This window comes from Callithrix jacchus, chromosome 1 (assembly GCF_049354715.1).
Source record: "Callithrix jacchus isolate 240 chromosome 1, calJac240_pri, whole genome shotgun sequence".
Classification (NCBI taxonomy): domain Eukaryota; kingdom Metazoa; phylum Chordata; class Mammalia; order Primates; family Cebidae; genus Callithrix; species Callithrix jacchus.
This window is the reverse complement of record NC_133502.1, coordinates 202,156,969-202,177,200: the sequence shown is the minus strand read 5'-3', so window position 1 is coordinate 202,177,200 and position 20,232 is coordinate 202,156,969. Positions and strand designations below refer to the sequence as shown.

The 20,232-nt window shown below is 44.5% G+C and overlaps 1 protein-coding gene across 8 annotated transcripts in view; it reads left to right on the top strand.

The window, feature by feature from the left end:
* The window catches only part of PRR14L (proline rich 14 like), a 130,738-nt gene extending 110,851 nt beyond the window's left edge, over window positions 1-19,887 (top strand). For all 8 annotated transcript variants that reach the window (XM_035270264.3, XM_035270259.3, XM_009009638.5 and 5 more), the window contains 5 exons: window positions 1,390-1,461; window positions 2,690-2,861; window positions 5,008-5,114; window positions 10,093-10,164; window positions 15,484-19,887. In XM_035270264.3, coding sequence (XP_035126155.1) covers window positions 1,390-1,461; window positions 2,690-2,861; window positions 5,008-5,114; window positions 10,093-10,164; window positions 15,484-15,760 — 700 coding nt within the window. In that variant the 3' untranslated portion in view covers window positions 15,761-19,887. The remainder of the gene's footprint in view (window positions 1-1,389; window positions 1,462-2,689; window positions 2,862-5,007; window positions 5,115-10,092; window positions 10,165-15,483) is intronic.
* The last annotated feature ends 345 nt before the right edge of the window (window positions 19,888-20,232 follow it).

Below are 20,232 nucleotides of genomic sequence, written 5' to 3'. Positions count from 1 at the left end.
TACTACTGTTTTATCTCTATGAAAAATAAGAGTTTAATGCTGGGTACAGTGGCTCAAGCCTGTACTCCTAGCACTTTGGGCAGGATCATTTGAGGTCAGGAGTTTGAGATCAGCTTGGGCAACATGGTGAAACCCCATCTCTACTAAAACTACAAAAATTAGCCTGGTGTGATAGTGCATGTCTGTAGTCCCAGCCACTCAGGAGGCTGAGGAGGAGAATCCCTTGAACCCAGGAGGCAGAGGTTGCAGTGAGCTGAGATTGCACTACTGTACTCCAGCCTGGGTGAAAAACCGAGACTCCGTCTCAAAAAAAAAAAAAAAAAAAAAGGAAGAGTTTAATTATAAAGAAGTTGACTTTTAATAGTTTTCTTCTATATAGCTATGTTGTTTTTGTTTAGTTTTTGAGACAGTCTCACTCCATCGCCCAGGCTGGAGTATAGTGAGTGGAGCTATCTCAGTTCACTGCAAACTCTTGCCTTCCGGGTTCAGGTGATTCTCATGCCTCAGCCTCCCGAGTAGCCAAGATTAAAGGTACCCACCACCATTCCCAGCTAATTTTATATTTTTAGTAGAGTCAGGGTTTTGCCATGTTGGTCATGCTGGTCTCAAACTCCTGACCTCAAGTGATCTGCCCACATTGGCCTCTAAAAGTGCTGGGATTATAGGTGTGAGCCACCATGCTCAGGCTATATATATATAGTTTCGTTTTATGTGTAACTTGGCTTTAAAAAAAAATTCTTTTCTCTCTAATATTTTGTAAGGTTGTAGAAACTGAGAGATTTTATTTTAATAGAATTAGTACACAACTGAGTGGTATAATATATTCTTTAAATTTTTATTTATTTTTGTTTAGAGACAGGGGCTTGCCCTGTCACTCAGGCTGAAGTGCAGTGGTGCAGTCTTGGCTTACTTGAGTCTTGACTTTCCAGGCTCAAGCAGTCTTCTCACCTCCGCCTCCTGAGTAGCTGGGTCCACAGGTGCACTCTGTCACCCCTGGCTAATTTTTATATTTTTTATGGAGACAGAGTCTTGGCATATTGCCCAAGCTTATCTCAAACTCCTAGGCTCCAGTGATCTGACCACCTCAGCCTCCCAAAGTGCCGGGATTATAGGCATCAGCCACCTTGCCCAGCCACTGTCCTTTATTTCTATCTCTGCCTTCTTTCCATTTAAGTTAGAAAATAATCTTCCTGTCAGTCTGCCTCCATTCCAGTGATGGGCTCATAAATGTAACTCTCCTGGTTGGAAAGTTTTCCTCTTTCTGGGTAACTGACATTTCTTATCTTCTTGGGGCTAAATATCATGTGCTAATAATGACAATAACATCAAAACCTTTCCTGTTATCCCACTGCCCTTACCTGTTGCTTTTGTGCTTTTGCTTTACTTTAGCCACACCATGTTACCATATGTGCCTCTTCCAGGCATGGAAGCTACATATAACACCAGCGGCAGTCAGACGAGGTAAGCACATGAGGGCTCAATGGGTGCGTGAGTGTGCGCGTGCGTGTGTGTGCAGGAGAGAGAGTGCATGCATAGGTGGCGTGGATCACCTGTGGCATGACTCTGACCTCTCATAAACCTGATCTGTGTCTCTCAGATAAACATCTCTGAGATTGAAATGTGTTCTATTACAAGCAGCAACTAGGAATGTGTAATCAATACCATTTGTTAAAAAAGTGAAAATCGGCCGGGCGCGGTGGCTCACGCCTATAATCCCAGCACTTTGGGAGGCCGAGGTGGGTGGATCATGAGGTCAAGAGATCGAGACCATCCTGGTCAACAAGGTGAAACCCCGTCTCTACTAAAAAAATACAAAAAATAGCTGGGCATGGTGGTGCGCGCCTATAGTCCCAGCTACTCGGGAGGCTGAGGCAGGAGAATTGCTTGAACCCAGGAGGCGGAGGTTGCGGTGAGCCGAGATTGTGCCATTGCACTCCAGTCTGGGTAACAACAGCGAAACTCCATCTCAAAAAAAAAATAAAAGTGAAAATCTCTAGCCAGCTTATTGCCCCAGAAGTCCCCTCTCAAGTTATTTCAAGTTATAGTCAACTTCAGTCCCTGGACAAGATTGATCTCATCTGATCACTGTTCATTTGTGTAGTTTACAAGGTATCTTCCCACCCAAAAAGTGTTCCTTTTTACATTTTTTCTTATACAACTCCATAGCAATGAAATTGATTGCACATTCTTGTAATTTTTTTTTTTTTTTTTTTGAGACAGAGTCTTGCTATGTCGCCAGGCACCAGTCCAGAGTGCAGTGGCACAATCTCGGCTCACTGCAGTCTCTGCCTCCTGGGTTCAAGCAATTCTCCTGCCTCAGCCTCCCTAGTAGCTGGGACTACAGGCGCACGCCACCACACGCAGCTAATTTTTGTACTTGGTAGTAGAGACAGGGTTTCACCCTGTTGGCCAGGATGGTCTCTATCTCTTGACCTTGTGATCCACCCGCCTTGACCTCCCAAAGTGCTGGGATTATAGGCGTGAGCCACTGCGCCCGGCCATAATTTTTTTTTACATATGTAGACACTGGCTATGTCTGGAAGTGATTAGAAAGCAGGTTAACTGGATATATTATTCCTAGAAAGAAAGAAAATGTCTTGAGGTGTAAATGTTAGACCTAGTTGAATGTCCTGGAGGTAGAAAGGGAACCCCTCTCATGTCTTTCTTCTCTTTCTCTCTATGGTACTAGGTTGGAGCCTCCATTCCCTGCCTTGGTACCAAAGTCTTGCTTGGTAGCCGAATCAGCTGTCAGCAAGCTCCTGCTTTCCGCCTCTGAGTTCCAAGTTCCTGGGTTGGATGAGCTGGATGATGTGACAGCAGCATGCCCCTGCCCACAGAGCAGCCCTCCAGAACAGAAAGAGGTAAGTGTAAAGTACTGGTGGGGTCAAGTGACGATAGCATTGGAAGTGGCCATTGTTAACTCACATCATGTGATAGCTACAGACTGGCCTCTGAGTATCTTCACGAACCACTTCTAGTGTCAGCAGAGTTCTGGAGAGTACTAAGCCAGGAGTTTTTCTCTTGGCCGGTAAAAGACACAGTGGGTATTTTAATCTGCATTGCTTTCCAGATACTTTTTTCTTGGCAACAGCATATAACAGTGTTTAGAGAATTGGACCAAAGAGTTGCTTTGTGCATTCAAAGAAGATGAGTGGATAGTGATGATGTTTAATTTTGCAACATCTGTTGTCTTTGACAGTTGCAGACTTTCATGTTGACAGTCTCAATATCTGAACTGAATGTATAGTTCTGGTTTTGATGATAAGAAGGGAGTAGTTGCTTAAAACACAGCAGGGACTAGGCATGGTGGCTTACACTTGTAATTTTATCACTTTGGGAGGCTGAGGCAGGCAGATAGCTTGAGTCCAGGAGTTCAAGAGCAGCCTGGGCAACATAGTGAAACCCTGTCTCTACAAAAAATATAAAAATTAGCTGCCTGTGGTGGTACACACCTGTGGTCCCAGCTACTCGGGAGGCTGAGAAGGGAGAATAGCTTGAGCCGGGGAGGCAGAGGTTGTAGCAGTGAGCCCAGATCGCATCACTGCATTCCAGCCTCAGTGACAGAGTGAAACCCCATCTTAAAAAAAATAAATAAGAGCCAGGCGCAGTGGCTCATACCTGTAATCCTAGCACTTTGGGAGGCTGAGGCGGGCGGATCATGAGGTCAGGGGTTTGAGACCAACCTAACCAACATGGTGAAACCTGGTCGCTACTTAAAAATATAAAAATTAGCCAGGCATGGTGGTGCATACCTGTAATCCCAGCTACTTGGGAGGCTGAGGCAGGAGAATTGCTTGAACCTGGGAGGTGGAGGTTGCAGTAAGCCGAGAGCATGCCATTGCACTCCAGCTTGGGTGACAGAGTGAGACTCTGTCTCAATCAATCAATAAAATAAAATAAAATTTAAAAAAGGCCAGGTGTGGTGGCTCGTGCCTGTATTCCCAGCACTTTGGGAGACTGAGGTGGTCAAATCACGAGGTCAAGAGATCAAGACCATCCTGGCCAACATGGAGAAACCCTGTCTCTACTAAAAATACAAAAAAAATTAGCTGGGCATAATGGCATGCTCCTGTAGTCCCACCTACTCAGGAGGCTGAGGCAGGAGAATCACTTGAACCTGGGAGGTGGAGGTTGCAGTAAGCCGAAATCACATCACTGCACTCCAGCCTGGCAACAGAGCAAGACTCCGTCTAAAAAATAAATAAATAAAAGGCCAGGTACGATGGCTCATGCCTATAATCCCACCACTTTAGGAGGCCAAGATGGGTGGATCACCTGGGATGAGGAGTTTGAGACCAGCCTGGCTAGCATGTTGAAACGCCACCTCTACTAAAAATACAAAAATTAGCTGGGTGTGATGGCACATGCCTGTAGTCCCAGCTACTCAGGAGGCTGAAGCAGGAGAATTGCTTGAACCCGACAGGCGGAGGTTGCAGTGAGCCAAGATTGTACCACTGGACTCCAGCCTGGGTGACAGAGTGAGACTCCATCTCAAAAATAAATAAAAAAGTAAAAATAAAATTTAAAACCAGCAGGAATATAAGTGGGAGCTTTGTCATAAACTACTTGCAAGAATCATCTCTGAAGTGAAGTAGCAATGTCATAAGTGTCAAGACGAGGGACTTTATATATTTAAAATGTCTTACAGTATGCTAGGGGTGATGGAATATGCCTATACTGCTAGGTACCACAGAGGGAGAGGCAAAAGGATCACTTGAGCCGAGTAGTTCCTGGCCTGCCTGGGCAATATAGCAAGACTCCATTTAAAAATAGAAGTTGCCAAGTATGGTGGCTTTTAGTTGTTGTAACCCCAGCACTTTGGGAGGCCAAGGCAGGAGGATCATTTGAGTTCAGGAGTTCAAGGCTGCAGTGAGCTATGATTGTACCACTGCACATCAGCCTGGGCAACAGAGTAAGACCTTGTCTAAAAAATATATGAATAAATAAAAATAAATAAATAAAATGTCTTACAACTTGACTATCTTTTTTCTTAATCCTTAAAAATAGGCTGAGCCAGAGAAGAGGCCAAAGAAAGTCTCACAGATTCGCATCCGGAAAACTATTCCTAGGCCAGATCCTAATCTTACCCCCATGGGCCTTCCTCGACCCAAAAGGTGAGCTCCTTCTCTGATACAAGCTGTGTTCACTTTTTTCGAAAATTGTTTGTTGGAATATAATTACCCTTTAAATAGTTTTATGGTCTGGGCCATTTATTAATCTTTTAAGAATGTATCCTAAAGATTTAATTAGTGATGTCACTAGATATTTATATGCAAGTAAATTTTAATACATAATAATCTTAGTTCACCCTCCACTGTCACTAGGATGGACCTGTGTTAGGCCGTAGCATTGATCCTGGCACATGTGGTTTCTGTCTGTTACAGGATTTACCCAGCCCCAGAGCCCAAGCTCCTAATGCTTTGTGCACTAAACTGGAAAAGGACCTAAAAGTCTTGAGTTTAGTTTCTTTTAAAAATGATCTTCAGGCTGGGCGAGGTGGCTCACGCCTGTAATCCCAGCACTTTGGGAGGCCGAGGCGGGTGGATCACGAGGTCAAGAGATCGAGACCATCCTGGTCAACATGGTGAAACCCCGTCTCTACTAAAAATACAAAAAATTAGCTGGGCATGGTGGCGCGTGCCTGTAATCCCAGCTACTCAGGAGGCTGAGGCAGGAGAATTGCCTGAACCCAGGAGGCGGAGGTTGCGGTGAGCCGAGATTGCGCCATTGCACTCCAGCCTGGGTAACAAGAACAAAACTCCATCTAAAAAAAAAAAAAAATCTTCAGACTTATATTTTCTTCTGATCAATTTTGCTCCTCCATTTCTTATCAGCAAATGAAATTCTAACAGTGGACTTCCCTGTAAAATATGAATAAGAATTCCCAACACTAGGAGGCCGAGGCGGGGGGATCACGAGGTCAACAGATCGAGACCATCCTGGTCAACATGGTGAAACCCCGTCTCTACTAAAAATTACAAAAAATTAGCTGGGCGCGGTGGCGCGTGCCTGTAATCCCAGCTACTCAGGAGGCTGAGGCAGGAGAATTGCCTGAACCCAGGGGGCGGAGGTTGCGGTGAGCCAAGATCGCGCCATTACACTCCAGCCTGGGTAACGAGAGCGAAACTCTGTCTCAAAAAAAAAAAAAAAAAAGAATTCTCAACACTTATATTTCTATACAATTTCTATACAGTCTAATTGAGAGAAGAAAGAATCTGTACTATATCTATTATAGTGTTTCACACAACACAAAAAATCATTTGTTAGGATCATGATTGATGTTCCTCTTCTTTCCAGTGATCTTTATCTTAATTTTTTATATTTTTGTCTCACGGATGTTTTGTTCATCTATCATATATCTTTTCAAGAGAAATTTTAAAAATATTTCAAGGCCGGGCATGGTGGCTCATGCCTATAATCCCAGCACTTTGGGAGGCTGAGGCAGGTGGATCACGAGGTCAAGAGATCAAGACCATCCTGGCCAACATGGTAAAACCTCGTCTCTAGTAAAAAATATAAAAAATAGCCGGGCATGGTGGCACGTGCCTGTGGTCCCAGCTATTTGGGAGGCCGAGGCGGAAGAATCGCTTGAACCCAGGAGGCGGAGGTTACAGTGAGCCGAGATTGCGCCACTGCACTCCAGTCTGGTAACGAGCGAAACTCCATCTCAAAAAAAAAAAAAAAAAAAAAAAATTAAAAATATTTCAGATATTGGAGAGCAAATAGTATTTATTACTCAAATGAAATAGGATTTATTATCAGTTGTATTCTCTCTTGCATTTGTATGTCTGAAGAACTTGTTTACATAAATAAGTAGCTAGGATTGGAAAGAATTTTAGTATAGTAAAGTCATTCAATTATTTCCACTTCTTTCAAGTTACATGTCACAAAATCACAGAGATCTATCATATGTAATGAAAACAAGAGATTGGCCGGGCGCAGTGGCTCACGCCTGTAATTCCAACACTTTGGGAGGCCGAGGCAGGTGGATCACGAGGTCAAGAGATCGAGACCATCCTGGTCAACATGGTAAAACCCCATCTCTACTAAAAATACAAAAAATTAGCTGGGCACGGTGGCGCGTGCCTGTAATCCCAGCTACTCAGGAGGCTGAGGCAGGAGAATTGCCTGAACCCAGGAGGCGGAGGTTGCAGTGAGCCGAGATCGCGCCATTGCACTCCAGCCTGGGTAATGAGCGAAACTCCGTCTCAAAAAAAAAAGAGAGATTGAAAAGCACTCAGTCACAAAGGTTCTGTTCTGTTAGCCAGGCCTTGGTTTGCAGTTACTATCTCAGTGTCTGGAACCAACACCAGAAAGATCCAGCAAATGTCAAATGCTGGATATTCTTTCCCATATACTGGAAGGAGGTTGAGAAAAATAAGATTTTTAATAAAATTTGCCTAAACCTGGGATGTCTTTTGATAAAATGCTTTTAATCAAATGTACTTTTGTCAAACAACAACAACAACAAACCTAAAGCTGCAGATTTTTGTACATTAAGTTTATGGAAAAACCTGGGCATATAATTTAATTGATGAAAACAATTTATTATTTAGGTCCATCAAACAAATCATTCTTCCTTAGTTTTCCAGTTCAAGTAAATATGTTAATTTATCCTATTAAAATGATGTAAATCACTGAGAAATAAATTATGGAGTGCAAATTGTAAAGTAGATTTTTAAAAGTCTTAAAGTCATCATTTATTAATTTTAATAATGCAAGTTGACTATCTTTTATCCAAATTCTTGGGACCCAAAATCTTTCAGACTTTAGATTTTTTCAGATTTTGGAATATTTGCATTATACTTACAGCATCCCTCATCTGAAAATCCAAAATCCCAGTGCTTCATTGAACATGACCTTTGAGCATCATGTTGCACTCAGAAAGTTTCAGATTTTGGAGCATTTCATATTTGGGATTTTCAGATTATGGAAACTCTTAATAACCCAATAGTGCTAACCTGTGCATTATTAAAAGAGCATGAGGCCTGGCACATTGGCTCACACCTGTAATCCCAGCACTTTGGGAGGCTGAGGTAGTTGGATCATTTGAGGTCAGGGGTTTGAGACCAGCCTGGCCAACATGGTGAAACCCCATCTTTACTAAAATACAAAAATTAGTTGAGGGGTAGTGGCACACGCCTGTAATCAAAGCTACTCAGTCCCAAAAATATAAAAATTAAAAATTAGCCAGGCATGGTCGTAGGCACCTGTAATCCCAGCTACTGGGGAGGCTGAGGCAGGGGGATTGCTTAAACCCAGGAGACGAAGGTTGTAGTGAGCTGAAATTGCGCCATTACACTCCAGTCTAGGCAACACAGGAGCAAAACTCTGTCTCAAAAAATTAAATAAATAAATAAATAAAATAAGCCAGCTGTGGTGGCACACACCTCTGGTCCCAGCCACATGGGAGGCAGAGGAAGGATGGTCTCTTGAGCCCAGCTCAGGAATTTGAGGCTACAATGAGCCATATTTGTGCTGCTGCAATCCAGCCATGGTGACAGAGCAAGGTTCTGTCTCTACAAAAACATATTGGTCTAGATTAGATAGTGTTGGTCATGAATAACCTTGCAAATATTTTAAAAATCACTCAATTGTACATTTTAAATGAATGAATTTTCTGGTATGTGAACCTGGGCTCCTTGGAAAGTAATTATAGGTCGAGGGCAGGAAATGAATAAGATGAATGTATCTTGTCATACCAGAAAGTAGCAGAGCTCTCAGAGACTCCTAGGGTCGTTTCAAAGGGATTCAGGAGCCAGTTTTTTTTTTTTTTTTTTCCCTTGAGATGGAGTTTCGCTGTTGTTACCCAGACTGGAGTGCAATGGCATGATCTCGGCTCACCACAACCTCCGCCTTCTGGGTTCAAGCAATTCTCCTGCCTCAGCCTCCCAAGTAGCTGGGACTACAGGTGCTCACCACCATGTGCAGCTAATTTTTGTATTTTTTTAGTAGAGACGGGGTTTCACCCGTGCCCAGGCTGATCTTGAACTCCAGGGCTCAAGCAATCCTCTTGCCTCAGCCTCCCAAGTAGCTGGGACAACTGTTGGGAGCTGCCATGCCTGGCTCTCAAGAATCAATTTGAAGAGACTCCCTCTGGCCACAGATGAGACCAGTACAGCCTCAAAAGGAATAAGGTTAATAGATTAAAACATATCAAATATAAACCCATTAGTTCATAATGATATTTAAAACAATTAAAAACCATTGGCCTTCTTTGCAAGATACTGGAGAACCAATGCATTGTTTTAGAAGGAAAAAAGCAAGCATATGGCCTGTTTTTACTATGTAAGCTGTAACTCAGGTTACTATATAATTGATAGGTGTGAAGGTTTTTTTTTTTTTTTTTTTTTGAGAGACAAGGTCTTTGTCACCCAGGCTGTACCCAGGCTCTAACTCCTAGGCAAAGAAAAAGACTTTATTTCTAAAAAAGAAAAAAAAAGAATATATAGTTTTTTAGTCAGTAGAGGGAGATAGAAAGGAAACAACAGGCCGAGTGCGGCGGCTCACACCTGTAATCCCAGCGCTTTGGGAGGCCAAGGTGGGCGAATCCCGAGGTCAGGAGATCGAGACCATCCTGGCCAACATGGTGAAACCCCATCTCTACTAAAAATAACAAAAAAAGTGGCTGGATGTGGTGGTGCATGCCTATAGTCCCAGCTACTCGCGAGGCTGAGACAGGAGCATTACTTGAACCCAGGAGGCGGAGATTGCAGAGAGCTGAGATTACACCACTGCACTAGTACCAGGGCATCAGTGCAAGACTCCATCTCAAAAAAATAAAATAGCCAGGCGTGGTGGCTCACGCCTATAATCCCAGCACTTTTGGGAGGCCGAGGCGGGTGGATCACAATGTCAAGAGTTTGAGACCAGCCTGTCTCTACTAAAAATATAAAAAGTAGCTTGGCATGGTGGTGAACACCTGTAATCCCAGCTACTCGAGAGGCTGAGATAGGAGAATTGCTTGAACCTGGGAGGCAGAGGTTGCAGGGAGCTGAGACCACACCATTTCACTCCAGCCTGGGCGACAGAGCGAGACTCCATCTCAAAAGAAAAAAAACATGAAGAATTACTATTTTTTTCTCTTTTCAGGTTAAAGAAGAAAGAGTTTAGTTTAGAAGAGATATATACCAACAAGAATTATAAATCTCCTCCTGCAAACAGGTAGGTACTTACAGCCGGGAAATAAAAGGGAAGAATTTGAAATGACTGATATGAATCTCCAGCCCTTTCACCTTAGAGTTTATGTTCAGTTGTACCAATATTGGATCTTGTAAATAGCTAGAATTGATATTTTTCAATTCCAGCACTTGAATTAGGATCATTAATAGGATACGAAATAGTGTATTAGGTTACATAAAAAAAATATAGGCTGGGTGCAGTGGCTCATGCCTGTAATCCCAGCACTTTGGAAGGCCAACGCAGGTGGATCACCTGAGCTTGGGAGTTCAAGACCAGGCTAACCAGCATAGAGAAACCCCATCTCTACTAAAAATACAAAAATTAGCCGTGCGTGGTGGTGCATGCCTGTAATTCCAGCTACTCAGGAGGCTGAGGCAGGAGAATTGCTTGAACCTGGGAGGCGGAGGTTGTGGTGAGCCAAGATCGTGCCATTGCACTCCAGCCTGGGCAACAAGAGTGAAAATCCGTCTCAAAAAGAAACCAAAAATATAAGAAAAGAAAATGTTGTCTCAACCTGGCACAGTGGCTCACACGGTAATCTCAGCACTTTGGGAGGCCAAGGCAGGCAAATCACCAGAAGTCAGGAATTCGAGACCAGCCTGGCCAAGAAACTCAGTCTCTAATAAAAATACAAAATCAGCCAGGCATGGTGGCGCACACCTGTAATCCCAGCTACTCGGGAGGCTGAGGCAGGAGAATCGCTTGAACCCAGGAGGTGGAGGTTGCAATGAGCCAAGATTGTGCCACTGCACTCCAGCATGGGCAACAGAGTGAGACCCTTTTTCTTTTTTTTTTAAGACGGGGTTTCACGATGTTGGCCAGGATGGTCTCGATCTCCTGACCTCGTGATCCGCCTGCCTCGGCCTCCCAAACTCCGTGCCCAGCGAGACCCTGTCTTAAGAAAAAAAGACTGGGCACAGTGACTCACACCTGTAATCCCAGCACTTTGGGAAGCTGGCGGGTGGATCACGAGGTCAGGAGTTCAAGACCCGCCTGGCCAACATGGTAAAATCCTGTCTTTTTTTTTTTTTTTTGAGACGGAGTTTTGCTCTTGTTACCCAAGCTGGAGTGCAATGGTGCGATCTTGGCTCACCGCAACCTCCGCCTCCTGGGTTCAGGCAATTCTCCTGCCTCAGCTTCCTGAGTAGCTGGGATTATAGGCACATGCCACCACGCCCAGCTAATTTTTTGTATTTTTAGTAGAGATGGGTTTTCACCATGTTGACCAGGATGGTCTCGATCTGTTGACCTCGTGATCCACCCGCCTCAGCCTCCCAAAGTGCTGGTATTACAGGCTTGAGCCACCGCGCCCGGCCAAAACCCCGTCTTTACTAAAAATACAAAAATTAGCTGTGCATGGTGGTGTGTGTCTGTAATCCCAGCTACTTGGGAGGCTGAGGCAGAAGAATTGCTTGAACTAAGACTCAGGAAGCGGAGGTTGCAGTGAGCCAAGATCACACCACTATACTTCAGCCTAAGCTACAGAGTGAGACTCTGTCTTAAAAAGAAAATGTTTTTTTTTTTTTGGTTTGTGCTTGTATTTTTACCAAATATGCTGACTTCAGGACTGATAATCATTGATTTTCAGATAAGATTGTAAAGTCAGATACAGAAAGGGTTTCACTTAGGTCTGAAATCAATTCAAGTCAGTGAATGTTTTTTAAATGCCCTCTGTTTCTAGGATATAGAAGGAGAATTCTAGGATTTTATTTTAAGATTTTATATGTCTGCTCTAATACATTTGTCCAATGATTACAACATCTTTGCAGCATTGCTAAAAATAAATAAATAAAGGCTGGGTACAGTGGCTCACGCCTGTCATCTTAGCACTTTGGGAGGCCAAGGCAGGCAGATCGCTTGAGTTCAGGAGTTTAAGACCAGTCTGGGCAACGTGGTGAAACCCCATTTCTACTAAAAACACAAAAATTTCCTGGTCAACATGGTGAAATCCCATCTCTGCTAAAAATACAAAAAATTAGCTGGGCCTGGTGGCGCATGCCTGCAATCCCAGCTACTCAGGAGGCTGAGGCGGGAGAATTGCCTGAACCCAGGAGACGGAGGTTGCGGTGAGCCCACATCGTGCCATTGCACTCCAGCCTGGGTAACAAGAGCCAAACTCTGTCTCAAAAAAAAAAGAAAAAAAACACACACACACACAAAAATTAGCCAGACACAGTGACCTACACCTATAGTCCCAGCTACTCGGGAGGCTGAGGCAGGTGGAGAATTCCTCGAGTCTGGGAGGCAGAGGTTCCAGTGAGCTGACATCACACAACTGCACTTCAGCCTGAGGGACAAGAGTGAAGCCTTGTCACAACGAAAAAAAGGAAAGTATTGGAAGCAACCCAAAATTTAAAATATTACTAGGGCTCTCAATAATTTACAGTTCATCCTTATGATGGAATATATTGTCTAACCATTAAAAAAAATGAACCACAGCTGGGCGCAATGGCTTATGCCTGTAATCCCAGCACTTTGGGAGGTCAAGGTCGGTGAAGTGCCAGAGGTCAGGAGTTCGAGACCAGCCTGACCAATATTGTGAAACCCGTCTCTACTAAAAATATAAAAATTAGCTGGGCGTGGTGGCATGCGCCTATTGTCTCAGCTACTTGGGAAGCCGAGGCAAGCAAATTGCTTGAACCTAGGAGGTGAAGGTTGCAGTAAGCTGAGGTTGCGCCACTGCACTCCAGCCTGGGCAACAGAGCAGCACTCCATCTCAAAAGAAAAGAAAAAAAAAGAATCAGGAGCCAGGCACAGTGGCTCATGTCTGTAATCTTGGCACTTTGGGAGGCCAAGGAGGGAGTATCACAGAGCCCAGGAATTGGAGACCAGCCTCAGCAATACAGCAAGATCCCATCTCTACAAAAAATATTCTTTTTAAATTATCCAGGCATGGTAGTGCATGCTTATAGTCCTAGTTACTTGGGAGGCTGAGGTGGGAGGATTGCTTAAGCCCAGGATGTAGAGGCTATAATGAGCTGTGATTGTGCCACTGCACTCCAGCCTGAGTGACAGAGTGAGACCCTCTCTTAAGAAAAAAAAATTTTTTTTAAAGATGTGTCAAGGCTGGGTGCAGTGGCTCATGCCTGTAATCCTAGCACTGGAAGGCTAAGGAGGGCGGATCACTTGAGGTCAAGATTTCAAGACTAGCCTAGCCAAAATGGTGAAACCTCATCTCTACTAAAAATAGAAAAATAATTAGCCAGGCATAGTGATGCGTGCCTGTAGTCCCACCTACTTTGGAGGCTGAGGGAGGAGAATTGCTTGAACCCAGGAGACAGAGGTTGCAGTGAGCTAAGATTGTGCCACTACACTCCAGCCTGGGCAACAAGAGCGAAACTCCCATCTCAGAAACTAGAAATAAAATAAAATAAATAACGATGAGCCAGATACTTGTATACTAAGTTAGGATTCATCTTAAAGGTTAATGAAAAGTCAAAACACACAATATATAGGACAGTGTATGTAATTTCTGTTTGAGGAAAAAAAAAACAAAATGGAGGATATACTCCATGGGTCAGCAAACCACAGACCAAATTCTGTCAGTAGTTCATTTCTGTTTTATGGACTATAAGCCAAGAATGATTTTTATATTTTTATTTATATTTATTTTAATTGTTTTCTTTTGAGACAGAGTCTCACTCTGTCACCTAGGCTGGAGTACAGTGGTACAGTCTCAGCTCACTGCAACCTCTGCCTCCCAGGTTCAAGAATTTCTACTTCCTCAGCCTCCCAAGTAGCTGGGATTACAGGCATGCCACTACCATGCCTGGCTAATTTTTGTGTATTTAATAGAGATGGGGTTTCACCATGTTGGCCAGGCTGGTGTAGACTTCCTGGCCTCAAGAGATCTGCCTGCCTTCGCCTTCCAAAGTGCTGGGATTACTGGCAGTGCCACCACACCTCACTGATTTTTACACATTTAGAGGGCTGTTTAGAGAAAGAAGGAGGCCACTAAGTCCAGTGACCAATACCGGTAGTCCTAGCTACTAGGAAAGCTGAGGTGGGAGGATTGCTTGAGCCTAGGAATTCAAGGCCAGTCTGGGTAACATCACGAGACTCTGTCTCTTAAAAAAAATAAAAGAAGAAATAATTTGTAATAGAGACTTCTGTGCTCACAGGGTTTGAAATGTTTTATATCTGGGCCTTTGCAGAAAAGGGCTGACCCCTGATAATACATGCTTATTTATGCATGTCTATAGTTGAATGACTTTTGGGAGGATACACAAAAAAGTGTTATTGGTGTTGCCTATTGGGTTGATCTTATTCTATACCCTTCATGCAGTGTGAATTATGTTCATCTAGCATATATATGGGGTTCCCCCGGCCCTGACAAAAATTAGATACTACTAGTCAGAGGAAACAACAGTCAACTCTAAGGAGTTAGCACAAGTAGCCGGGCGCGGTGGCTCATGGTGGCCTGTAATCCTAGCACTTTGGGAGTCCAAGGTGGGTGGATCACGTGAGGTCAGGGGTTTGAGACCAGCTTGGCCAACATGGTGAAACCCCATCTCTACTAAAAATGCAAAACTTAGCCAGGTGTGGCTGGCCACAATGGCTCACACCTGCAATCCCAGCACTTTGGGAGGCCGAGGCAGGTAGATCATGAGATTAGGAGTTCAAAACCAGCCTCGCCAAGATAGTGGAACCCCGTCTCTACTAAAAATATAAAAATTAGCTGTGTGTGGTGGCGAGCGCCTGTAATCCCAACTACTTGGGAGGCTGAGGCAGAGAATTGCTTAAACCCGGGAGGCGGGGGTTGCAGTTAGCCAAGATTGCACCACTGCATTCCAGCCTGGGTGACAGAGTGAGACTCTGTTTGGAAAAAAAAAAAAAAAAAAACTTAGCTGGACATGGCAGCTCATGACTATAATCTCAGCTACTTGAGGCAGGAGAATTGCTTAAACCTGGGAGGTGGAGGTTGCAGTAAGCCAAGATTGTGCCACTGCATTCCAGCCTGGTGACAGAGTGAGACTCTGTCTCAAAAAAAAAAAAATTGGCCAAGCATGGCGGTGCATACCTATAATCCCAGCAACTTGGGAGACTGAGGCAGGAGAATTATTTGAACCTGGGAGGCAGAGGTTGCAATGAGCTAAGATCATGCCATTGTACTCCAGCCTGGGCAAAAACAGCAAAACTCTGTCTCAAAAAAGAAAAGAAAAAGAATTGGTGCAAGTAGCTTTCAGTCCTTGTTGACTAGAAGGGTTGTTGGCCCAGGAATGTCAATATCCTGACCCTTGTTGACAGGATGGGCCATGTGGGTCAGTCCATTGGTGATTCCATTTCATGCTTTATCCTTAGGTGTTTAGAGACCATCTTTGAGGAACCCAAGGAACGAAATGGTACGCTAATCTCAATCAGCCAACAGAAGAGGAAGCGAGTTCTAGAATTTCAGGATTTTACAGTCCCACGAAAGAGGAGAGCTCGAGGTAAAGTCAAGGTTGCAGGCAGCTTTACCAGGGCCCAGAAGGCAGCTGTGCAGAGTCAAGAGCTGGATGCTCTTTTGATACAGAAACTAATGGAACTGGAGAACTTCTTTGCCAAGGAAGAGGAGCAGGAACGATCATCAGGTTGTTGAGAGGCAATTCAGTTTCGAGGTCTCAGTTAGTTTTTTTTTTTTTTTTTTTTTTGGACCTCCTTGGAAGAGGTTGCCTAATTTTGCCCTACCACCAAACCACTCAGAAATGCACAGTTCATGAATTTTTACCTATTTCAAGGTGCAACCTTTGTAGAAACTGGTGAAGGAGGGTCCTCTACTTTTACTGCTGAGTATAGAACCTCAGGAATGCTCCCTTTCTCCTGGAAATGGACCTGAACGACATCCAGCCTCCTCCTCTCAGTCTCTGCCATCCACAGGAGGAAGCAGCAGCCTATCTTCAGTAACACTAGGATTCCAAGGACTCACAGGATTTGCACGTCCATATGAAAGTTCCACTTTGTTTACGGTGGTGCTAGACCAAGATTATTAGAAACATGGCCTAGGGAGGGGGACCTGGCGTCCTGTCCTGCATGGTCTAACTGGCTCATTTCAGTAGTTGAGGAATGATGAGCTATTGTGTTTTCTAATCTTTTGTCTGCCCAGAACCTGTTGATGTGAGTGTATGTGAGAGAGAGAGAAAGTGTATGTGTGTGTGTGTGGCTTTTTCCCATCGTTTTCTCCCCTCTGTGACTGTGGGTCACTAGTGCCAGAGGAGCCCATCCAGGCCCCATTCGAAGTAAGTTGCACTTTTTAATGTTGTGGTATGGATTATTTTCATTTGTTTTATTTTCTTTTTCTTTTTTTTTTTTTTTTTGGTTTGTTTTTGTACTATTTTTGCTGCATGTTTGGAGCCTTTAAATGTGATTTTAGAACAATTTTTTAAGGAGAAAAACAATACATGTCTTAAGAATACATGATAGGCATTTGACCCAGTTGATCGGTGCATGGAAGAGACATTTTCCTATTCATGTGTTTCAGGCAATCCCTTCCCCATCTCCGGCTTCTAGTGTAACTGATTAGAGGGAGCACTTTTTTTCATCTGGGTTCTTATTCTTGCCCACCAAGTACATGTATTTATTTTAGTGATTTAAGTAAAAGCAGGTTTCTCTCCTGATCATTGAGAAAATACTAAGGTTGGGTGTGGTCTTAATGGTTTTTATCTGAAATAAGTACAACGTCCCGGGCAGTGATACAGGTGGACCCAGAGTGTTTGCAGCTCTCCAGGCAGCTTGCTTCAAGAGTGGAGAGAGTCGGGATTGTGGTTCAGGCCCATTGAGGGCCACCTCATTGTACCCTGGGCTCCTATGTCACATCTGCTAGAACTGTCGAATGCCAGAGTTAACCAAGTTTCTGGGTTTGTGACTGCAGGAATCTGTGGGCAGAGAGATGCTGTGGGTCAGCAGCCTCAAGGTCTTGTTTCTTTTCCACTGAAGTCCTGTGTGCCCATATCCTGCTCCCCTTCCCCTCCTTCTCTAGGGGTTTCTGTTTCTCTCTCTCTTAAAACAAGTTTAGAGAATTAACATTCCTTGGCTGGTGAGTGGGATGCTAAAGTCAGCATCAGGACACCAGCATCACCTCTTCCATCCTCCTGGGAGCCACTGCCATGGAGCAGCCCCCTCTGGGAAGTGTCAAGAGTTTTAGGGACATTTCCAAGTCAGTCTGTCAGAAGAGAGTGGCACATCCTGGAATGTTGGCCAGCTCTCCTAGGTTTCTTTTACTTCCCCATATGCTAGTGGATGGGGAGATGGGGTGGGGGTGGGGGGTCTCTATGTGCCTTGCCTTTGCAGGTTGACAGTCTATGCCACACTGGAGCAGAAAAACTGACATGAGCCAGAGAGAAAAATGTGCCATGTCTATATTCTTGGCCCACTGCCTCAAGCATAGCATTGAGACAAATACACATCCATGGAGATTTCCAAGGCCATGGCCAAATACAATTACAAGAGGACCAGGTTTTCACACTGGCTCTGAATGATGCTAATCAGATTCTGTCATTCTACATCCACTTTGCCCAGACTGTGTAGACACGACCTATGTTTCACCCAGTACCTCTCCCTTTCTGGGACAGGGTTCTTAGACACTAAATGTTTCTCTCTGACTTGTTTGCTTGAGGGAGTGGGATGAATAGTACATTGTGCCCTTGTCCAGGCATGTTTAGGGAGCTCCTGCTGGACAGGTTGCAGACTAGCGGTGAGTCAACAGAGCCCTGTTTGCCAGCTCCGTTGCCATTGTAGATAACAGTGATGTGGCAGCTGTGTTTCCCAGAGACAACAGTGGAGGTTGGCACAGCTATAGTATCATGACAGAGATAGTTTCGGCTGTGCACATTACAGGCGTGGCACTCGAAGAGCCAGGAGCAGCAGTTTGGAACATGGGTGCCTGGGAACACCCATGAGGGGTGTTTTATCTTTCATCCAGAGGACTGGATGAAACAGCTGAGCTAGCTGAGCTCCTTGTCCTGACAGTGTAGGAGAGAAGTTGGTCTGAGGCCAGCCCTGCCCGTTGAAATTCTTGGCCTACCCCCTGGCTAGGTCCCTTCCCCTGCTCCAAAGTTAAGAAGCGGGGGTCCCCTCACAGCAGACTTGAAATTACTTACCTAAAGGTGATATATACATAGGCTCCAGCTATGCTCAGCCACACCTGTCTTAACTTTGTTTCTAGGCCACTGACCTAGCCAACCACAATGCTCTCGGGTCCTTCAGGCCCGAAGTCTCTAACCACGATGGGACATGGTTATCGGCTGCTGGTATACCACCTGCCTGCCTAGAGCTACAGGAGGTCTGGTTCTGGGGTGGAGTTGGTACAGATTCTGATTATGGGAACTTCCTCCCCAAGTGGTGGAAAGTTACAGTTAATTACAACTTAGCTATCACTCACCGCTGGAGGTTTTGTGTTTTTAATATGGGAAAGAGGAGAAATCTCAGGTCCAATCAGGGTTCTGCCCATCAGCTTTTCACTGAAACTTTCAACTTCTTTTTTTTTTTTTCCATCTTTAAGTTTCTAGCTGTGTTTGCTTCCTCCCACATTTCCTCCTCTTTTTTGCTTTTGGTCTCCTTTCCAGCTTCATGTCTCCATGAATTCGGATGTACCTCATCGCCTGTTAAAGGAGATCATGTCCACTTTTCTTACTGACCTTACTCTAAGCTATGGCAGCAGAGGGAGGTACAGTGAAAAGACATGTAGCGTTTGCCTTATTCGGAGCCTGCAGAGCCCAGAAACTCATGCTGTGAATCCCAAAACTCGGCGCTCCTCAAGAGCTGTGAAAATCATGATACTTTGTCACAATTTTGCCTGAAAGGGTCTTTGGCATGGGCGCCAGAGCCAACCTGAGGTCTATTCCAGATCCCACTCTCTGGGCATGAGACCTCCTGAGTAGCTCCTTCCTCACTCGCTGGGCCAAGAGCAGCAGGGAGTGTGTAGGATGGCAGCAGCAGATCCAAGGCTGCAGTGCAGCCCATGGAATGCATGGCCGTCACTGTCTCCAGGCTGGGATTCCATCTCATAACCAATGCCATGTACATTAAGATCCACGAAAGACCAACTTTTAGGCGGTGATACTTGTCTCCCATTCCCTGGGGGTGGGGGGAGTATGCAGTTGGTGCTTTCCTTAATTCCCTTGTTCTGTTTTGTTTCTGTAAGTTTCTCCCCTGGTAACATGGAAAGGACCTCTTAAATAACTGCATTGTTTGTGGCTGTATCCAAAGTTTAAATAATTGGCCAGAAGTACAGAGTATCCTTTCCTGGATTCATGTCAGAAAAGGGCTCCTTGCCAGATCTGAACTTGTTATATAAAAACCTGGCTAGGGAGATTTAATTTTACTAAAATTACAGTTTAATGCTACCATCTAGCTACAAATTGAGCAACAAAAGCTATTCTGATGATGAAGAGGGGTCTCCGCTGAGCAGGACATCTAGCACAGTGTGCTCTCAGATTTGATACTTGTTGATTGTCTGTCTTCCCAAGCCCCTCTCTGGTGCTGAATTGGATTTGGATTCTTGGTGAGAAGTCTCAGCATCTCCTTGGGCTGGTCTGGGCCAGTGAAAATCGCTGCCTGACATGTTTCTATATTATGGTCAGTAGTTCAGTGAAATTTGTACATTTTTGGTAACATTGGCATACATGATGCCCCTGCAGTTTCTTTTCTGTTTAGTAGTTTGTGACTCTAAAATTTCCATTGTTATGTGTGTTAATTTATGAAAATAAATTTTTTTGAAAACCTTTCAAATTACTCTCAAGGCTTCTTATTTTGTCCTTGTGGCTTGGTGCTAAAAGACATTCCACTGGACACGGTGGCTCACACCTGTAATCACAGCACTTTGGGAGGCTGAAGTGGGCAGAACAGGAGGTCAGCAGATCAAGACCATCCTGGCTAACACGGTGAAACTTCGTCTCTACTAAAAATACAAAATATTATCTGGGCGTGGTGGCACTCGCCAGTAGTCTCAGCTACTAAGGAAGCTGAGGCAAGAGAATCACTTGAACCCAGGAGGCGGAGGTTGCAGTGAGCTGAGATCACACCACTGCACTCCAGCCTGGGCAACAGCAAGACTGTCTCAAAAAAAAAAAATAG